Here is a 17,406-nt window from a genome sequence, read left to right as displayed (position 1 = left end):
CGGGCCTACCTTGAGCTTCTGAAAGCACAATCTATGTTGGACACTTCCTTCAGCATAGCCACACCTCAGCAATGCTGCTCCCTCTGAGTGTGTGCGGCTCATTTCTTTCCACCACCACAGCATGTACTCTGTCTGCAGGGTAACCTTATTCAGAGTTTTCCCCTACTTCTGAGGCTGTATGCACCATTTATAGCTTGCAGTTGCCATGTTCCTGTGTTGTGAGTACATTGTGGCCTTTATAAGAATCCAGGCTCTCCATCTCTTTGACCCTGCTTCCTGTCTGACATAGTTGTAGAGTTTCCTTCTTTTCAGCCACACCCACTCACAACTGTGCTCCTTGTCAAGCTCACTCCCTCCCTCTAGTGGGTGAACTGAGGACTCTAATAATCTTGGATCAAGCATCCATTTTCTGTTCTCTGTTCATGAAAGTTTAATTAAGCACTAAAAAAATGGGATTTCTGTCGTTTAAAAAAAATAAAATAGTCAAGGAAGAATACTTGGAGTCTTTGGGTTTCATTTCGTTCTTTCCTTTCTTTTTAAAAGAATCTGTGTTCCTAGAATCCTCACCAGAGCAAAGACATAGAAAGCTGTATGCTGAAGATTTTGTTTTTAATGTTGTATAACAGAGGTAGGTCCCTCTACAGTACTCCTGTGTGTTTCATCCAGTAATTTAAGGCTCATTCTTTTACATATACAGTGCCTTAGGAGGTACAGCTATGACTCAGGGTCTCTCTTGCTGTGTGCTATTTAGATGGCTGAGGTAGTCTACTCTGAAAGTCAAGTGCTATAGTGATCTGAGGCTGATAGAACATCAGTGCTTATATAAGGTCTTCATTCCCATGAATTTTGTTGGCACCGATTAAATGTTGGCTTCTAAGAAATGAGTATATGCTGGGAAGGCTGTGTCATTGTGTGCAGTTGGTTGGCTCCACATTTTATTAGTAGTAGGGGACCATTGCGAGTTGTCAGATTTTATGTGAAATGTTTAGCAAGCTTGTAAGGTGGCTTGCTTGCTAGTTTAGCTTGTCAGCTGTACTGAACTGATAAAATCTGAATTTACATCTAACTCATTATCACATTGCTTCCTTCTCTGCTAACCTTGAAGTCAGTTACCCACTTAATTGCAAATCCCCTCTGTTTATATCAGTCATACTTACTGCTAGGGAGGCTAGTGGGCTGTTGTGCAGAATGTACTGCGCAGTGCACCACACAGCACTAATCTCAGCACTCATGAGGCAGAGGCAGGTGGGTCTCAGAACTTAGGGCTAGCCTGGTCTATATGGTGAGTCCTAAGCTAGCCTTGGTTATGCAGTGAGACCAAATCCCACAATTTAGTTCTGGTGCCTCCCTGGAGAGTGTGCATTGTCTCTAAGAGCTGGAGGAGTTCCGAGACCAAGTGTGGGTGTTGACTCTTAATCTGTGTCATACCAAGGATTTATGTTTTTTACTGGATTATAGACAATTTTGGGGCATTCATAGAAAACAGATCTGATGGTCTTCTTACCCCATGTGTTGGTGTGTGTGTGGAGAGGTGTGTGAAACTTCTCCGAGACCTTGTTCAGCAACTTTTCAAGATGTGGTTCATAGACAGCAACAAAGCATCTCAAAGGACCTGATAGAAATTCTAAGATCACCAGCCTCATTACATCTGGAGGGGCCGTTACAGACTTGAGATGTGGGGCAGTGATCTATTTGGACAAGCCATGAACCTTTCATTTCCATTGCTGGTTTGGATGCCTGCCAATTTGAACTACTATTTCCTTCATCCTACCAAAAGCTAACCATACTTGTTTATCACCTAGGTCTCTATTTTGGCAAGGGCAGGCTGATCTTGATTCAGCCTCATGATGGCAACTTGTAGCTATCATTAGCAGCCTCAGCAACTGTTCCTCACCAGCAAGCCAGGCTCCCTGACTCAGCAATCTTCTGGGAAGTAGTCTCTGGTTTTTGTAATGGTGTGAACTTTATATGCACTAAACCGCCGTTTTTTGATTTTCAAATTCATGTTATGGAAGACACTCATGAGACTAAATTTAACACCAAACTCACAGCTATGCTGTATAAATTTATGTATAAAATTACCCACCCTGGACTGGATAAGTCTAGTACCCAATTGTTCTTATTTGGCAATCAGTGAACCCCTGGGGGATTGGGGTGCCAGAACCACACTGTTCCATTCTTGTGTATGAGCCAACCTTTTGTTTCACAGAATCTTTTCTTGGTTTTCCAGGCTGGCAAATGGATGGCCAGTACAGGACAGCTGCTTCTGTTTACCCGGTTAACAGAAACCCAGATGAGGGCTTGCAAGGAGTAAGGAAATAGAGGAACCATTTGTGCAGAAGGGGGTTAGGCATATTGTGTGACTTCACAAGTTCAAGGGTCCATCCTGCTGTCAGGGAGTCTCAAGGATGGTGTCAGACTGAAATGGCTGCTGTAGTTTGTAGGCAGGCCTGTGGACTTGAACTGGATCAGAGCCAAAGCTAGAGCTCTTTTCCTCCCATAGTATGTGGGGTGTTTGTTTGTTTTATTGTTTTTGTTGTTATTGTTGGGGGTTTTGTGTTTAGTTTGCTGTTTTAATAGCATTGTTGGGTTTCATGTTTTGTGGGTCAGGCAGCCACAGTAGAGCACACAAAGAATAACAAATGAACAGGGAAATGTGTTTATGTGTTTCAAAAAGAAAAACCTTATTGCACACTTTTCTCTAATGAACAACATCTTGCTGTTGTAGATTCTGATGGGCCAGTAGAGACTTGATCATGGAGCTCCAAGGTTCCTGAAAGAGCTGAGCAAAGAGATGTTGTACGCAGACACATAGGCAGAGCACTGAGCAGGCCTCCACAGTCTGGTGCAGTGTTGTGTGTGGTATAAAGATTCTACTATCAGATTAATTCTTGATGGGCTTTCTGCCTTGCTTAGCTAATGTCCTCACACCTCTGTGAACCATGTCTGTCACTGGCAGCTGTAGTGGTCCTTTCTCATTCTTTTTGCCTGGGCACTAATGCTTTTCTCTCCCCTTCTTCTTCTGCTGCCTCCATAGGTGTCTAAGGTAAATGGAGTCACTCGAATGTCATCTCTGGGTGCAGGTACAAACAGTGCCAAAAAGATCCGAGAAGTCAGACCTTCACCATCCAAAACTGTGAAGTACACTGCCACAGTGACCAAGGGGACTGTCACTTACACCAAAGCCAAGAGAGAACTGGTCAAGGAAACCAAACCCAACCACCACAAATCCAGTTCAGCTGTCAACCACACAATCTCAGGGAAAACTGAAAGTAGCAATGCAAAAACCCGCAAACAGGTGCTATCCCTTGGGGGGGCGTCCAAGTCCACCGGGCCTGCTGCCAGTGGCCTCAAGGCCAGCAGTAGGCTGAACCCAAAGTCATGCACTAAGGAGGTGGGGGTGCGGCAGCTGAGGGAGGGGCTGCGGAATTCCAAAAGGAGACTGGAGGAGGCACAGCAGGTGGACAAGCCGCAGTCACCCCCCAAGAAGATGAAGGGGGTCGCAGGCATTGCTGAAGCCCCTGGCAAAAAGGCCCCAGCAGCCTCAGGAGAGAAGTCTCTGCTGAATGGACACATGAAGAAGGAAGTGCCCGAGCGAAGTTTGGAAAGGAACCGGCCAAAGCGGGCCGCAGCTGGCAAGAATATGCTGGGCAAACAAGCACATGGCAAGACAGAGGGCACCCCCTGTGAAAATCGTTCTACCTCGCAACCCGAGTCCTCGCACAAGCTGCACGACCCACAGGGCAAGCCAGAGAAGGGGAGCGGCAAGTCTGGGTGGGCAGCGATGGACGAGATCCCTGTCCTCAGGCCCTCCGCCAAGGAGTTCCACGACCCGCTCATCTACATCGAGTCAGTACGTGCTCAGGTGGAGAAGTACGGGATGTGTCGCGTGATCCCCCCTCCAGACTGGCGGCCAGAGTGCAAGCTCAACGATGAGATGCGCTTTGTCACGCAGATCCAGCACATCCATAAGCTAGGCCGACGCTGGGGCCCCAATGTACAGCGGCTTGCCTGTATAAAGAAGCACCTCAGATCTCAGGGCATCACCATGGATGAACTCCCCCTTATAGGTAAGGTCTGGTATTGAGTGGCTGCTGTTTTAGCTTTGCCATGATCTCTAACAGTCGTTGGACTTCTCAATTCATTCCCCTGCTCTGGTGGACCCTTTCTCTTCCTGGTCCTAGATGTTTGTGGTAATAAGTTTGGAACTGAAGCATCTAGACCATGGGGCTTGCTCTTGGTGCTAGAGCCCCGTGGCTCCTGCTGTACTGTTTTTTATTGCTCAGGTTTGCTGTGGTTGATCAGTGTCCAGGCAAGGACTGAAGAGTTCAGGCTGCTAAAACAAAGTGCCGTGGCTTCAAGACCATAACTTAAGTGTTTTCTATTTCTGCCTGCTGGCAGGATTGGTTTCTGTTAAAAAGTGTCTCTGTGGCTCATAGTAGGCCACCTGCACCTTTGGTCCTCAGAGAGCCTTCTGTAGGTCTGTTTGGATATCTCCTTATAAGGACATTGATCAGGCTGTGGTAAAGCCTGCTTGGATGACCTTATTTTAACTTAGTGGCTACTTTCAGACTCTTCTTCACAATACCATCACGTCATGGGCTTTTAAGGTTTTATACTCGTTAATGTCAGCTTGGGTGGGCTTATCTTTCACACTACAAGGCTTATGCCCTTTGCTTTGTTCTTTTTTGGTGGTTGTTTTGCTTTGTTTTTAGCATACCTCCATCTCTCTGTGTTGGTTTGTTTCCTCCAGTTTGTTTCAGCAAAAGTGACCTTCTCTGGACATAAAGTCCATTTCTTTCAAGGGCTGCTTGAGCTCTGACTAAGACTGGAGAGCTCACCCCAAGGATATAATTGTGGATATATTCCTGGCAGAGCTGGCTGCCTTTTCTGCCTGGGTATGGAGTAGACATGACTCCTCTCCGTCTCCACTGTTCCTAGCTTTCCAAGACAGACTTTTCTAGTGAATGTTAAATGGCTTTTACAGAGAGGCCAATCCCTGTAGTTTTCAGCTCTTAGAAGCAGTGACATGTCTATGGTTGGAAAGTATGAAAAAACTCCGCAGTCACCCCAGGGACATGCTTGGAGATGTCCTTTCTAACTCCTCTTCCCACAAGGCTGCCGTGAAACATGCCCAATGGGGGTCACTTTGAACCCCTTTCTTTTGCCATCCTGCCAGTGTTGGCACAGGAGGAGCAGGCTTTGGATATAGGCCCATAGACATGATGAGGAATCTGCACCCCCTCAGCCCCACTGCCAGCCCCTCTGGTAACCCAGAGGCAAGTGAGTTCGTTCTGTGGTTTGGTAGGTACCACTCTTAACTCCCTTCCAGTGAATAGTGTTTAGTGGTGGGGAACCACTGAGATGGCAAGTAAAATTGCCATGGTAACCTGTTACATAGGTTTTTGTTTGGCACCTATACCTATAACCAGACCTAACTAGTACCATAAGCCATGAGTCATTTCATTGTCATTTATATTCATGTCCTTTGCCATTACCCATAGGATAAAAGTAATATGAGCTATCCCATGCAGGTGTCAGACTGAGGGCTTCCACTGGGTTAGACCAGGTAACTTTTATGTGCCTTTTTATGACGTTGACTCCTGGGAGCCTCCACTTAGTAAGTGAAGTCTTGGTGGTGCAGGGTGTCTATCACCTGTAGCCATGGAGTGAGGCTTGATTGTGTTCTAAGAGTTCTAAGGAACTTTGTAAGCTTTACATGTCATTTAGGACTGCATGCATAATCAGTACTTTGATTTTGAAAGCACTAAGTCCTTGTAACTTGAATATTCTGGGCCATGTTCCCATGCCTGGAGCTTCATTTCATGGAGGAAGACTTCAGAGTTACCTTTCTTTGCTACTTCTGACTGAATGTGCTAGGTCTGAGGACAGTTTGCCTGAGTGCCTTCCCTCCAACCTTGGCTCTGGTATTCGGTAGAGCAACAGTGCGATCTAGGCTGCTGTCTCCATCTTACTGACAAGACAGTTCAGGGACTCAATGTGTGGCCAGCTAGACACAGGACAGGTGGTGAGTCATGCAGTGCCCATCCCGCTCCTGTACTGTGTCATTTGGTGCCACATTTAATTTTGATGTCAATTCAGTCCTACTTTTGAAGATTGAAGAATTTCTTGTATTGTTGTTGTTGTCTGTGTCTTATTTTTTTGGTTTTATTGTGTTGTTGGTAGTTATTCATTTCTCTTTTCAGTCATGTGGCTTCAACATTTTTCAACCAGATGGATAGAGAGACTGGTATCTGTATTTAAATGTGTATGAGATGGATTTGTTTGTAGTTTTATTTTTGGTTTGTTTGTCTGGCACCGTTTAGGCAAGTGTTGTACCACTGACCTGTACAGCCCAGCCCATATTTGAGTTTTGATAAACATTTAAGTTCATCTTTTCTGAGATAAACACCCTTTTTCTCAGAAAGTTTTGTGCCCTGGAACAAATGTGGTTTTTATCTTGGATGAGATCCCCCCCCCCCCCCCAAAAAAAAATCGTATGAGTGTTAGCTAGGCTATTGGAGAGACCTGGCTTTGGCCACATGTGAGAGACCTTCCACAGTATGGATGGTGTCATGGCTACTCATCAAAGTAGCATTGCTAGTCACCTGAACCTGTGTGGAGTGTGCCCTAGTCTTGTGCTGAGCCCGCATCTTTGCTACCATTTCAGCAACCTTCTCCTGTGCATGGCTACCTCTTTCCTTCCTTATCATCAATTCCTCTATACCATTTCTAGTCATCTTCCTAAGATGATTCTACCCCACTTTGCGTTGTCTCCTAGTACTTAGCCTGAGTCCAATCAATGGTCAAAAAGATATGTAGTTGCAGGATTGCTGCTTTAGAGCAGTAGTTTTGTAGTAGGCTTTCAGGATATAGGACATAGGAAATCCAATTGTCTACATATTCTTTACCCCATCACTGCTTAGGAGGCTGTGAGCTCGACCTGGCCTGCTTTTTCCGGCTGATTAATGAGATGGGCGGCATGCAGCAAGTGACTGACCTCAAAAAATGGAATAAACTAGCAGACATGCTGCGCATTCCCAAAACTGCCCAGGACCGGCTGGCCAAGCTGCAGGAGGCCTACTGCCAGTACCTGCTTTCCTATGACTCCTTGTCCCCTGAGGAGCACCGACGGCTGGAGAAAGAGGTGCTGATGGAGAAGGAGATCCTAGAAAAGCGCAAAGGGCCATTAGAGGGGCATACAGAGAATGACCACCACAAGTTCCACTCCCTGCCCCGCTTTGAGCCCAAGAATGGGCTCATCCATGGTGTTACACCCAGGAATGGCTTTCGTAGCAAGCTCAAGGAGGTGGGCCAGGCCCCACTCAAGACAGGTCGGCGGCGACTGTTCGCTCAGGAAAAAGAAGTGGTCAAAGAGGAGGAAGACGACAAAGGTGTCCTCAATGATTTCCACAAGTGCATCTATAAGGTAAGGGCATGCAGGTTGGGTGGGAAAGGAGTTCTGTGCCCTTCCCTGCTGGGGTGAACACTAGGACACTATCTTAGTCTCTGTTTTGAGCTGCTGTGCCTGAATGTCACAGAGGTGACATTAATGGATATAAAGATTTTGTTGTTGTTTTTAAGCTCTAGAGATTGGGCAGTTTCTCATTAAGGTGCCGGTGTTTGACAATGTGGTAGAAAGAAGCACATAGGCCTTTCATGTGCCCATCTCTGGCACTGTCACAGTGGTGATTTTACCATGTTCTTTAGAGGACGTGTACATTGTTATTAGGATAGCTGATGGCACCAGGAGAGTTCTGTTTGGGTACAATAGTCTTAGGATATGAGTGAGTAGTTTGCCTCCTTGGGCCTTTCAGGCTTCCCTTAAAGGATGTGTATTGCCTGTACTTGTGTTTGCATATCTTCCCAGGGACATGGCAGATGAGGTTTACCTTGTTTCTCTGGTTCTGGCCTTGCCTCTTGTAAGCACTGCTTTTCTCAGAGCTGCCTGGGTTGGGGTTGTAAGCTCTGAGAATGATGTTCTCTCTTTCCTTTTGTATTCCAAAAGGCCTGCTGCTAACTTCCAATTTCAGCCCAATGCTGTTAGGACTTAATGTAGAGAGCTGGCCCCAGTAAATGTGTAATACAAATCTCCCCACTCACAGCAGCACTGAGAGGAGAAGGGAAAATGGAATGCATTTGCTGTTCCAGCGTGAATCCCCTGAGCTACCTTGCTCCTGGCAGAAGAGCAGAGTTAGGCTCTCTTCCTTTGGCATGCTTGAGGGGGAAGGGAGATGGTGAAAGGTCCTCCAGGGCCAGTTTCTAGAAGCTAAATGTGAGCTAACCTAAGTGAAGCCTCTGACAGACTTTCCCTGTGCTCCCTGTCTTAATCCCCAGAGAGAAGGAACCATTCTAGGTCTTGGCTTGGCCTTCTGTCACTTGGAGGCATGCTTTTGCTTTAATAGGTTTTTGCTGAATGCATTGGGGCAGTCATCAGCTTTACTAGTTGACTGCTAGGTTCCTGTGGCCATCTCATTTCATGCTCCAGCCCGTCCCTCTGCAGTAATTGCCACCATAAACCATAGGCCCTCATAGAGGACTTTTGCTTGCCCTTGGTCCTAATGTATACCTTTTGAGGACTGTTCTGACAAGCATACCTCTAAGGCTTATACCTTAGAGCTTATTTCTGGGGTTCAGGCATTGCGGCTTTCTTTCTGTAGACAAATATTCACACTTTTCTACTGGTTTGTCTGTTATTAGACCTGGAAAGAGCTTGGTCTTCATCTTTTTTTTAATGGTTTATTGAGACAGGGTTTCTCTGTGTAGCCCTCTGGCTGTCCTGGAACTTGCTCAGTAGACCAGACTGGCCTTGAACTCACAGAGATCTGCCTACTTCTGCCTCTGCCAGGATTAAAGGTGTGTGCCACACCACTGGTTCTTCATATACTTGCCCCATGAGACCCAGGTACCTGGGTAATTCCAATCCACTACCTCCTTTAACAGTGTGCTCTTTTTTCCATGTCTGTTGGTAGTTACTTAAAACCGATACAGTGATAGTGTATTAAACCCAAGGTAGTATTCCTTGTTGTTTTTATAAACCTGCTTTGCTAAAGGTACTTCAGATTTAGTTGGGAAAGGCTGATGTGGTTGGCCAAGGTGCTCACAGTTTGTCTGCCCTGTTCACTGTGCTTGTGATAGTTAGTGTCACATTAGACCCTCCTTGTACTTAGACCTTTATAAGAAGAGGAAGCTGAGAAAGGTTTTAGGTTGTGGGAAAGTCACTTTGTCAACCTCATCCTGAGCCTTGCCTTGCCAACCTCCATCTTTCTGTTCACTTTTTGGTTGTACTCCCCAAACCAGAGTTATTGGGACAACAAATTTAGGTGGAAATTGCCACCCACTGAGCACACAGTGTGCATTTGTCACTATAGAGAAGCCACTGGGCAGAGAACTGTGACACAAATTTATTATATGTCCTACCATAAACTTGCTCTTAAGTTGTATTCTGCTGTTTTCTTTGTTTCAGGGAAGATCTGTTTCTCTAACAACTTTTTATCGAACAGCAAGAAACATCATGAACATGTGCTTCAGCAAGGAGCCCGCACCAGCAGAGATCGAGGTGAGTTGGTCCACTCCATACCCCCGTGACACTAGGAGGGCCCTTAGGCTTGGTGCTGCATGAGAGGACACTGGGGCAGTGATTGTCCTGTGTGCCTGTGCTGGGGCAGCCAGGCATTTTCTCTTGGAGTTCTTTAGTCGGCTGGAAGGGTCTGATGAGTGTAATGGGTTTCTAGTACTGGTTTAACTGGCACTTTTCACCCTCAGTGAGCTGCCTTTCAAACATTCTCCCCACCCTCTCTTTGTGTGTTCTGGAGGAGAATGTTTGGAATCCCCTGAAGTCAAGGCGTGCTTTTCTCCTCTCCTGTTCTTCATGTAATGGGATTGGCAGGTGGCCATTTCTGTGCCGCTGCCAGGTCTCTTTTTGGAGTTAGTGCCGTGTTGGAAAGACAGCACTCTTGCGTGCGCAGACCAATCAGCAGCTGTTCTGTGTGAGGAGTCACACAATAGAGCTGCTCCTGTTTGTGTATATTCCCTGGCCAGTGCCCAGTAGAGTCCTTGGAACCCTACAGCTGCTGAATCTAGCGGGGGTTGGTTTGTGAAGGGAGAGAAGCCAGTTCAGATCCCTGGCTCAGCACAGTTAGAACTAGGAGGAGGAGAGTGTGGAGATGCAGTTTCTCCTGATGTGACAGGTTCCCAGACAGCTTATTAACTGACTCTGGTTTTGGGACTTCGGATGGTTCTGTTGCAGATCATAGTCTCTCACCATTGCCTCCACAGCAGTCTGCATAGCTCTGTGACCTGGAGCTTCACCCACTGCCACCCGGGTTAAGATCTGTCTAGGACCCACATTCCATTGACTGCTCTGATTCCCACATGGCCATCGCGGTTACTTCTTGATGTCTCATGACACCATGGCAGACATGCCAGCTTGAGAGGGCTCAGCCTGTTAAGCTAGAAAGAGAGCCTTGTTGTCCCTCCTGTGTTCTTGGCATCTCCAGGATTAGCATATGGCCGTTATTGTCCATACCTCATTTTACAGGCTTCTATGTAGGATTTTTCCCCCTCAGAAAAAGTAGGTTCTGCTATAACCAAAATGTGCATATTGAAAAGCAAAAGTGAAGGTTTGCTGAAATTCCTATTTCCGTTTGTGCTGTTGCTGTGGAAGAGGCCTCAGGCCTCCTCTAGACGTTAGTGCCCGCAGGGCTCAGCTCTCATCAGTCTGAATCACACGGTGTTCTTTCTGGGGAAAAAGGTCCGTTCAGGAATGGCACAGCATTCCTTTATGGCTTGTGGCCATTTGGTCCTCCAGAAAGACCTCTCCTGTGCCCTATGATGATCCTGGATTCTCATTGGCTGAGTTTCAGGTTCTCGCTCGGGTTTGGGAGGAGAATGGATTAGAAGTGCAGTGAGAACCTGCTCTGAGGGTGGAGGTGGGGAAGCAGCGCCATTGCTTCAGTCTTGATTGCAGTGCCTTCTCTAACTGCCCCATCCTAGTGGAATCGGCTCAGATTGTAGCCTTGTCTCTCTGTTTCTCTCACTCTCACTTTGTGTGTGTAGTACATTTTGATGTCGGAGGCTTTGGAGTAATTCTTTCTTCCAAGGATTTAAGTGATCTTAGTGGGCTTGTTGGCCCCACACCATATTTTCTAGTTCTCAAAGGATGCTGACTTGCAGTAGAGTGCTGACTGGGGGTGTGCAGGGGGCTGTTTGCCAGTGCATGTCGTCTCCAAGTACCCTTTTCCTCACTGCTGTTCATTTGGATTTCTTGCCTAACATGACATCTCAACATTTTTACTGTTAATGTTTGTGCATGCTTGTGTGGGGCTTGTTCTTGCCCACGGCACATGTGAATCAAAGAGGAGAGTCTTAGGTTTTACCTTCTTCCTTGTTTGAGGCAAGGTCTACTTGCAAGTTTACTACTGCAAGGCTAGGTGGCCATTGAGCATCTGTGGATTTTCCCATGCCTACGTGCTGTATTGCCCAGAATGCTGTGGGGTCACAGACAGACTCCATCATTCAGTCGGGTTTTAGAAATCATAACTCAGGTCCAAACGCTTGTGTGACGAGGTGTTTAAGTGTACATTTCTGTGAGATCAAGTCTGTTCACATTATTGTATAATTGTTCCAAGTTCAGTTCTCTGTGCCCCTTTAATTAAGACTTCTGAATCTTTTTTCAGCCTGGTAGTCTCTGGCCTGCTTTCTGACTCAGGCATTTCCTGTACGAACTGTCTTCTGGACTGATTCTGTCTCGTGTAGTATTCCTGTGCTCTAGCCACAGAGTGCCAGCATTTCTATCTTTAAAGGCTGGGGTGCATGAACCAACCACATTGTTACCCTACTCACAGTATATGTGGGCGGTTTCCCTTATAGTGTTTGATCACACTGTATCCAGAGACCCTGCATATGGCCCTCTGTTGATCTGAGGATGTGTCCTCAGAGATGTCTGTTGTACCATTGCCTTAGGTTCTGAGGGATTTGCTCATGGGAGTTTCCTGATAGACGCCTTGTACTGGATGTAGTGTTCCAACTGTTTCTCAGGGTTCAGGTACCACACAGACACTGACTTTTCCTCTTCTCAACAGCAAGAGTACTGGAGGTTAGTGGAAGAGAAGGACTGTCATGTGGCTGTTCACTGCGGAAAGGTGGACACTAATACCCATGGCAGTGGGTTCCCAGTGGGAAAATCAGAACCCTTTTCAAGGTAATTGTCCGTTCTATATTGTCCATGTTTTGGGGGCTAGATAGTGCTCTTCCCACCAGTTCTGACAGCCCCCATCTTTGCCTCCGCAGGCATGGATGGAACCTCACTGTTCTCCCCAATAACACAGGATCCATCCTGCGTCACCTTGGTGCTGTACCTGGTAAGCATGACCTTAAAAACAGACTTCTTCTGGCTTCCATACTGAGAACAAAGCCAGGGTGGTTTACTAGTAGTGAGGCCTGGGTCCTTGGGTACAGAGTACATGCGTCTAGTTTAAATTAGAGTATTAGAAAAGCCTTTCGGTCTGAATTCTGACTCCTAAAGGCTGGTTTTGCTGTAGCCACAATAAGTGTGCTGAGAAGTGAAAGCTGCCTCTGACTTAAAGCCAGCCAATGGAGGTTCTGCTGGCTAGGGATTCTCTGCGCCTTGAAAGGGAAGCCGGAGAGACTGACTCCCTTTCAGGAGCCATGGATCCTACTTTGTTCGCTGTGGACAGAGGCACTTAAAGCCAGGCCTCCCTACCCCTGGGACTTTGCACATTCACTCTTAGCTCTAAGATCTACAAGCTACTCAGCCTTGGCTTATCTCTTTCTCTGTGTAGCAAGTAGGGAAGAGCTGGCAGCTTTTTCTTACTGTGTTATGTCTGAGAGAGACATAATCCCATATGCCTCTCCTGAGGGCACTCTGAATTGCTGTCATTCTAAGTACTATTACGTTAAATGACATTTCTTTATGTTGTAGGAGTGACTATTCCCTGGCTAAATATTGGCATGGTCTTTTCTACCTCATGCTGGTCTCGAGACCAAAATCACCTTCCATATATTGACTACTTACACACTGGTGCTGATTGCATTTGGTGAGTACTCACCCCAACAGCAGGTACAGCAGCCGTAGGCATCTGTGAAGGGCAGTGCTGAGTAGGGCCTGATCCTGCAGGGAAGAGATGTGTTCTCCCCTAGCCAGGGACTGTGCTTTCTACCTGTGCTACAAGTGTTGGACGGTGCTCTCTTGTGCCTGCTTAATCTGCTTTTTGGCCAGCATCTCCCAACCCACCCCACCCCCTGTTATATTTTATGGAAATCCCACAGTCGATTTCATAAAAGTACCATGGGCCTGGGCAGCTTTGCCCAAGTGCCTTTTGCAAGTGCTTCAGAGCTAGTCTACCCACATGTGCATTGTCAGAAATTGTGCCCCCGTGAGGTGTGTGGCACAGTATATTCTCATTGTCTTCTGTGGCCTGCTCTGTGGTCTGTGTGCCATGGCTGAGCGCTCTGGTTTCTGTATTGACAGCTGCATATGGGGTTGACCGCATATCACAGGATGTCCTATCTCAGTCTCACAGCCTGCTACTGTCTGTCATCTCCAGTAACTGTGCCACTACCCTGGCAGAGTGAGAAAATAGTCTTTATTAACAGACAGCCCGTGTGGCAGCAGCCTGCGAGTGTGGTGTGGTGTGTAGTCTTCCTGGCAGTGAACTTCATGACACATGGCTTTTACTCGATATTTTAACCATGAGTCAGTAATGGAATATATTGCCTTTGAAATGATAGAAATATTTCAGGAAAATGTGGCTGGTACCTTCTACCAGCAATTGAGACCAAGATTTGCCACAAAGAGGTGAATGGCATGATACGTGGCTGAATGTTGGAGTTATTGTTTGGCCAAGCTTATGTTCCTGTCTGTGTAGGTATGGAGCTGAGGAAGGAGGCCTGGCAGCTTTGTCTTTGTTCCCCATGATCACGGTACTATGACAACCATTCCCAGACATGTCATTTGAACCGCTGGCCCTGTCCTGTGCCTGGCTCCATGTTGGTCATAACCATGTGGCCCAGGCAGGCATGGGCATAGCTGATATTTTTGGTGGCAGGCTACTGGAGGGATGGAGAGAGTTTCATGAAAATGTGTAGTTTCTTCTACTGCAGTGTGTGAAATCTATCTAGACTGTCCCCTTGACTAAGTCACTACATTTACAGCTTTTTCTTCCACTGAAGCCTCCTCCCTGTCTTCATAAGGTGCTGTAGGTCAGTTGGTCGGTCGGTCTGTCTGTCTGTCACGGACCCACAGCTTTCCCCATGTAGTGTTCTACCTACTTCTCTTGAGTGTCATTCTAACAAAAGCTGGGTTCTGACATTAGTAGAGAGAGCAAACATTCCCTAGATATTTGAGACATCCCCAGTTTTCTAGCAGTTGTGATCTTGGCTGGGATAATGGGTTGTTTTTGTATGTACTGGGCTTGGCCCTCTCTTAAGTCCCTTCCTGACCAGTAGCTCCAGGTCCTTCCTTAATAGCAGGGAGCTAGGTACTGTGCTTTTCCATCATGAGCAGCACTGAGTCCTGTCAATGCTTGAGGGCTAGGCCCTTCTGTGCAGTGTCAGAACTCACCCAGGATAAGGGAGTGTGCACTTGAGTCTGTTTCTGATTTATAGAGGGGTTCACCATCTGGCTTTGGCTTGAAGGCTTTTGGCTCACCCTGCAAGGCAGATCTACATAGAAAGTGAGTAGTGTGTATAAGGCTGTGCCTGTGGTTTGGCTGTGTGCTGGGCAGAAGCAGCCAACAGCAACAGAGCAAGGCACTGGGCCAGCCGGCACTCTAGTGCAGCTGCCCCACAGAGATCTCACCAAATTTCTCCTGTATTTCCAACACCCCAGGTATTGCATTCCTGCTGAGGAGGAGAAAAAGCTGGAGGGTGTGGTCCACACCCTGCTGCAGGGCAATGGTACCCCAGGGCTGCAGTTGCTGGAGAGCAATGTGATGGTATGTCTGTTACTGTCCACCTACACCATGGTTTAGGGACTACAATTGGATCTGTTGTCAGCTCCTCACAATCCTGGGTTGGGCCTGGATGTGCTTCTAAAGGACTTATGGGCCTAAGAAGAAGGAAGCTGTGTGCTCACCGTGGCCTGTGCCTTGCAAAAAATTGATGTCACCATTAGGCTAGCTAGCATTGAATTATGTTTTTATGATTGTCTTATTTGACATTTTCTGAAGGACAAGCATAGTGTGGTTTGTTAAGCAGTCCCTTAACAAATAATAGAGGGGTTTTAGCAAGGCAGTAAGGGGCATGCATCTCAGTTGGCACTGTCTCCCCAGATCTCCCCAGAGGTGCTGTGCAAGGAGGGGATCAAGGTCCACAGGACGGTACAGCAGAGTGGGCAGTTTGTTGTCTGCTTTCCTGGATCCTTCGCGTCCAAAGTGTGCTGCGGCTACAACGTCTCAGAGACGGTGCACTTTGCTACCACCCAGTGGACGAGCATGGGCTTTGAGACTGCCAAGGTAAGCAGGGCAGGCGTCCCGTGGGCAGTGGTGTGCACTGACTCAGCAGCCTCCGAGGTTCTGTCACTGGTGGGGTTGCAGATCCTTGATGCCTGGAACTTTTTTAGAGGAAGGAAAGTTTTTGTAGTTCATATTATGAAGCTTTGACTTCCAATACTGGCCATCCCACAGTTGTGGGGACCACCCAGAAATATACAGGATAAGCTCTGGATCTGAGTCCATCTCTGCTCGTTCTGAGTTGTGGCTCAGCCTCACACTGAGGGATCTGGGACTATTCTGTACGTTAGTGAAATGGTTGCACAACTAATCTCATTAGTCCAGGTCCAGTGGCCACTTAAGAAATTCACACAGCTCATCTGCCCCTGTGATCATTGACATAGACATTGTAAAGGGGACTCTTCTTTTAGGAGATGAAGCGCCGCCATATAGCTAAGCCATTCTCCATGGAGAAGCTGCTCTACCAGATTGCACAAGCAGAAGCAAAAAAGGAAAATGGCCCCACCCTCAGTACCATCTCAGCCCTTCTGGACGAGCTCAGGTAATGTAGATCCAGGTCTCAGGACCACACTGGAAGCCACAAAACTAGCTGCATGGCTAAACAAACCGGTTCCCTGATGTGCAGGCCCCCTGAAGGCCGTAGGGACTGAAACTTTCCCCCTTTGTTCCTCTGCTGTTTCCTCTCATCTTCCTGTGTGATACCGGGAAGTTCTTGGTGACCCCAGGCTGTCGTTCCCCTTTGTGGTCAGTGCTGAACTTACCCTTTGATAATCCTACTTTGCTCTCTAAGCTTGTTGGTTGGGCTGGCAGTATAGAGAAGGAAGGTTTGCTGGGCTTCTCTCCCCATGGTCATCCAGTCTAAGGGGTAGCAGGTATTTATTGAGAGCACTCCTTCTCATGGTGTCTGCAGGGATACAGAGCTGCGGCAGCGCAGGCAGTTGTTCGAGGCTGGCCTTCACTCTTCTGCACGCTATGGCAGCCATGATGGCAACAGCACAGTGGCGGATGGGAAGAAAAAGCCTCGAAAGTGGCTGCAGCTGGAAACTTCAGAGAGGAGGTGCCAGGTCTGCCAGCACTTGTGCTACCTTTCCATGGTGAGTGTGCGCCACAGCACTGGGCCTGCTTCAAGGATTCGTGCAGATCCTGGCATCCTCACAGTACGGTAGCAGGAGTCAGTACCCGTGCTCTCCCCTAACTAAAACCCCACCCCACTGGTTGTAGCACTCACATTCAGTTAAACCTTCTGGGAAACACCCTCATACATTCCTGGCCATATTCTCTGTGATTCTAAATTCTATCAGGCCGCAACAAAGATTAACCTTGATGGGGTTTTATTATCGTTCATAACCACTGAGTTTGTGATTAATTCTTGGAGCCTTTCAAAGTGGCAGCTTGTTCTTTGGAAACTTTTGTTTGCATGGATTGAAAAAGGCCTGCCGAGTATTTGAAGCCACATGTTGTGACCATATAGTTCCTCTTTCTTTCTGTAACATACAGGCGAGAGGACTTAAGCCATATGAAGGACAAGCACACATATGGAGGCCATCTAGGGTCAGTGTCTTTCCGTGTCGCCTCTGGTGTAGTGGCAGCTGATCAATCTGCTCTAATTGCCCAGTGGTGGTGCAGCACAAGTTCCTTACTAGTCACACCAACGTTATGGATTTTTTAAAATTATTTTATCGGATATCCTCCGTCTTCACATTTCAAATGTTATCCCCTCCCCCCCCCAGCCCTGCTCCCACCCACCGAGTGTTCTCAATTTTTAAAAGACGCACATACCTTAATATTTAATATTCCTAGACGTCCACATTGCAACTGTCTCTTGAGTTATTAGTTACTAAAATCTATTCTATCTTTGCTATACTAGAGTCATGAGGGGCCCAGCTCTTACCTAAGTGGATCTTCTTTCTTTCTCTACATGGTGATGTCCTTT

At 47.1% G+C, this 17,406-nt stretch overlaps 1 protein-coding gene across 1 annotated transcript in view; it reads left to right on the top strand.

Annotated features, from left to right (window-relative positions):
• Positions 1–17,406, top strand: part of JARID2 (jumonji and AT-rich interaction domain containing 2) — a 146,509-nt gene that overhangs the window by 123,408 nt on the left and 5,695 nt on the right. Inside the window, exons 7-16 of the mRNA XM_080917060.1 lie at positions 3,038–4,070; positions 6,927–7,429; positions 9,467–9,559; positions 12,084–12,202; positions 12,292–12,362; positions 12,944–13,058; positions 14,852–14,957; positions 15,294–15,476; positions 15,884–16,014; positions 16,384–16,567. Coding sequence (XP_080773186.1) covers positions 3,038–4,070; positions 6,927–7,429; positions 9,467–9,559; positions 12,084–12,202; positions 12,292–12,362; positions 12,944–13,058; positions 14,852–14,957; positions 15,294–15,476; positions 15,884–16,014; positions 16,384–16,567 — 2,538 coding nt within the window. The remainder of the gene's footprint in view (positions 1–3,037; positions 4,071–6,926; positions 7,430–9,466; positions 9,560–12,083; positions 12,203–12,291; positions 12,363–12,943; positions 13,059–14,851; positions 14,958–15,293; positions 15,477–15,883; positions 16,015–16,383; positions 16,568–17,406) is intronic.

The sequence above is a fragment of the Micromys minutus genome (genome assembly GCF_963924665.1).
Source record: "Micromys minutus genome assembly, chromosome: 1".
Classification (NCBI taxonomy): Eukaryota; Metazoa; Chordata; class Mammalia; order Rodentia; family Muridae; genus Micromys; species Micromys minutus.
The sequence above is the reverse complement of the archived record's forward strand: the minus strand, read 5'-3'. Positions and strand labels throughout refer to the sequence as shown.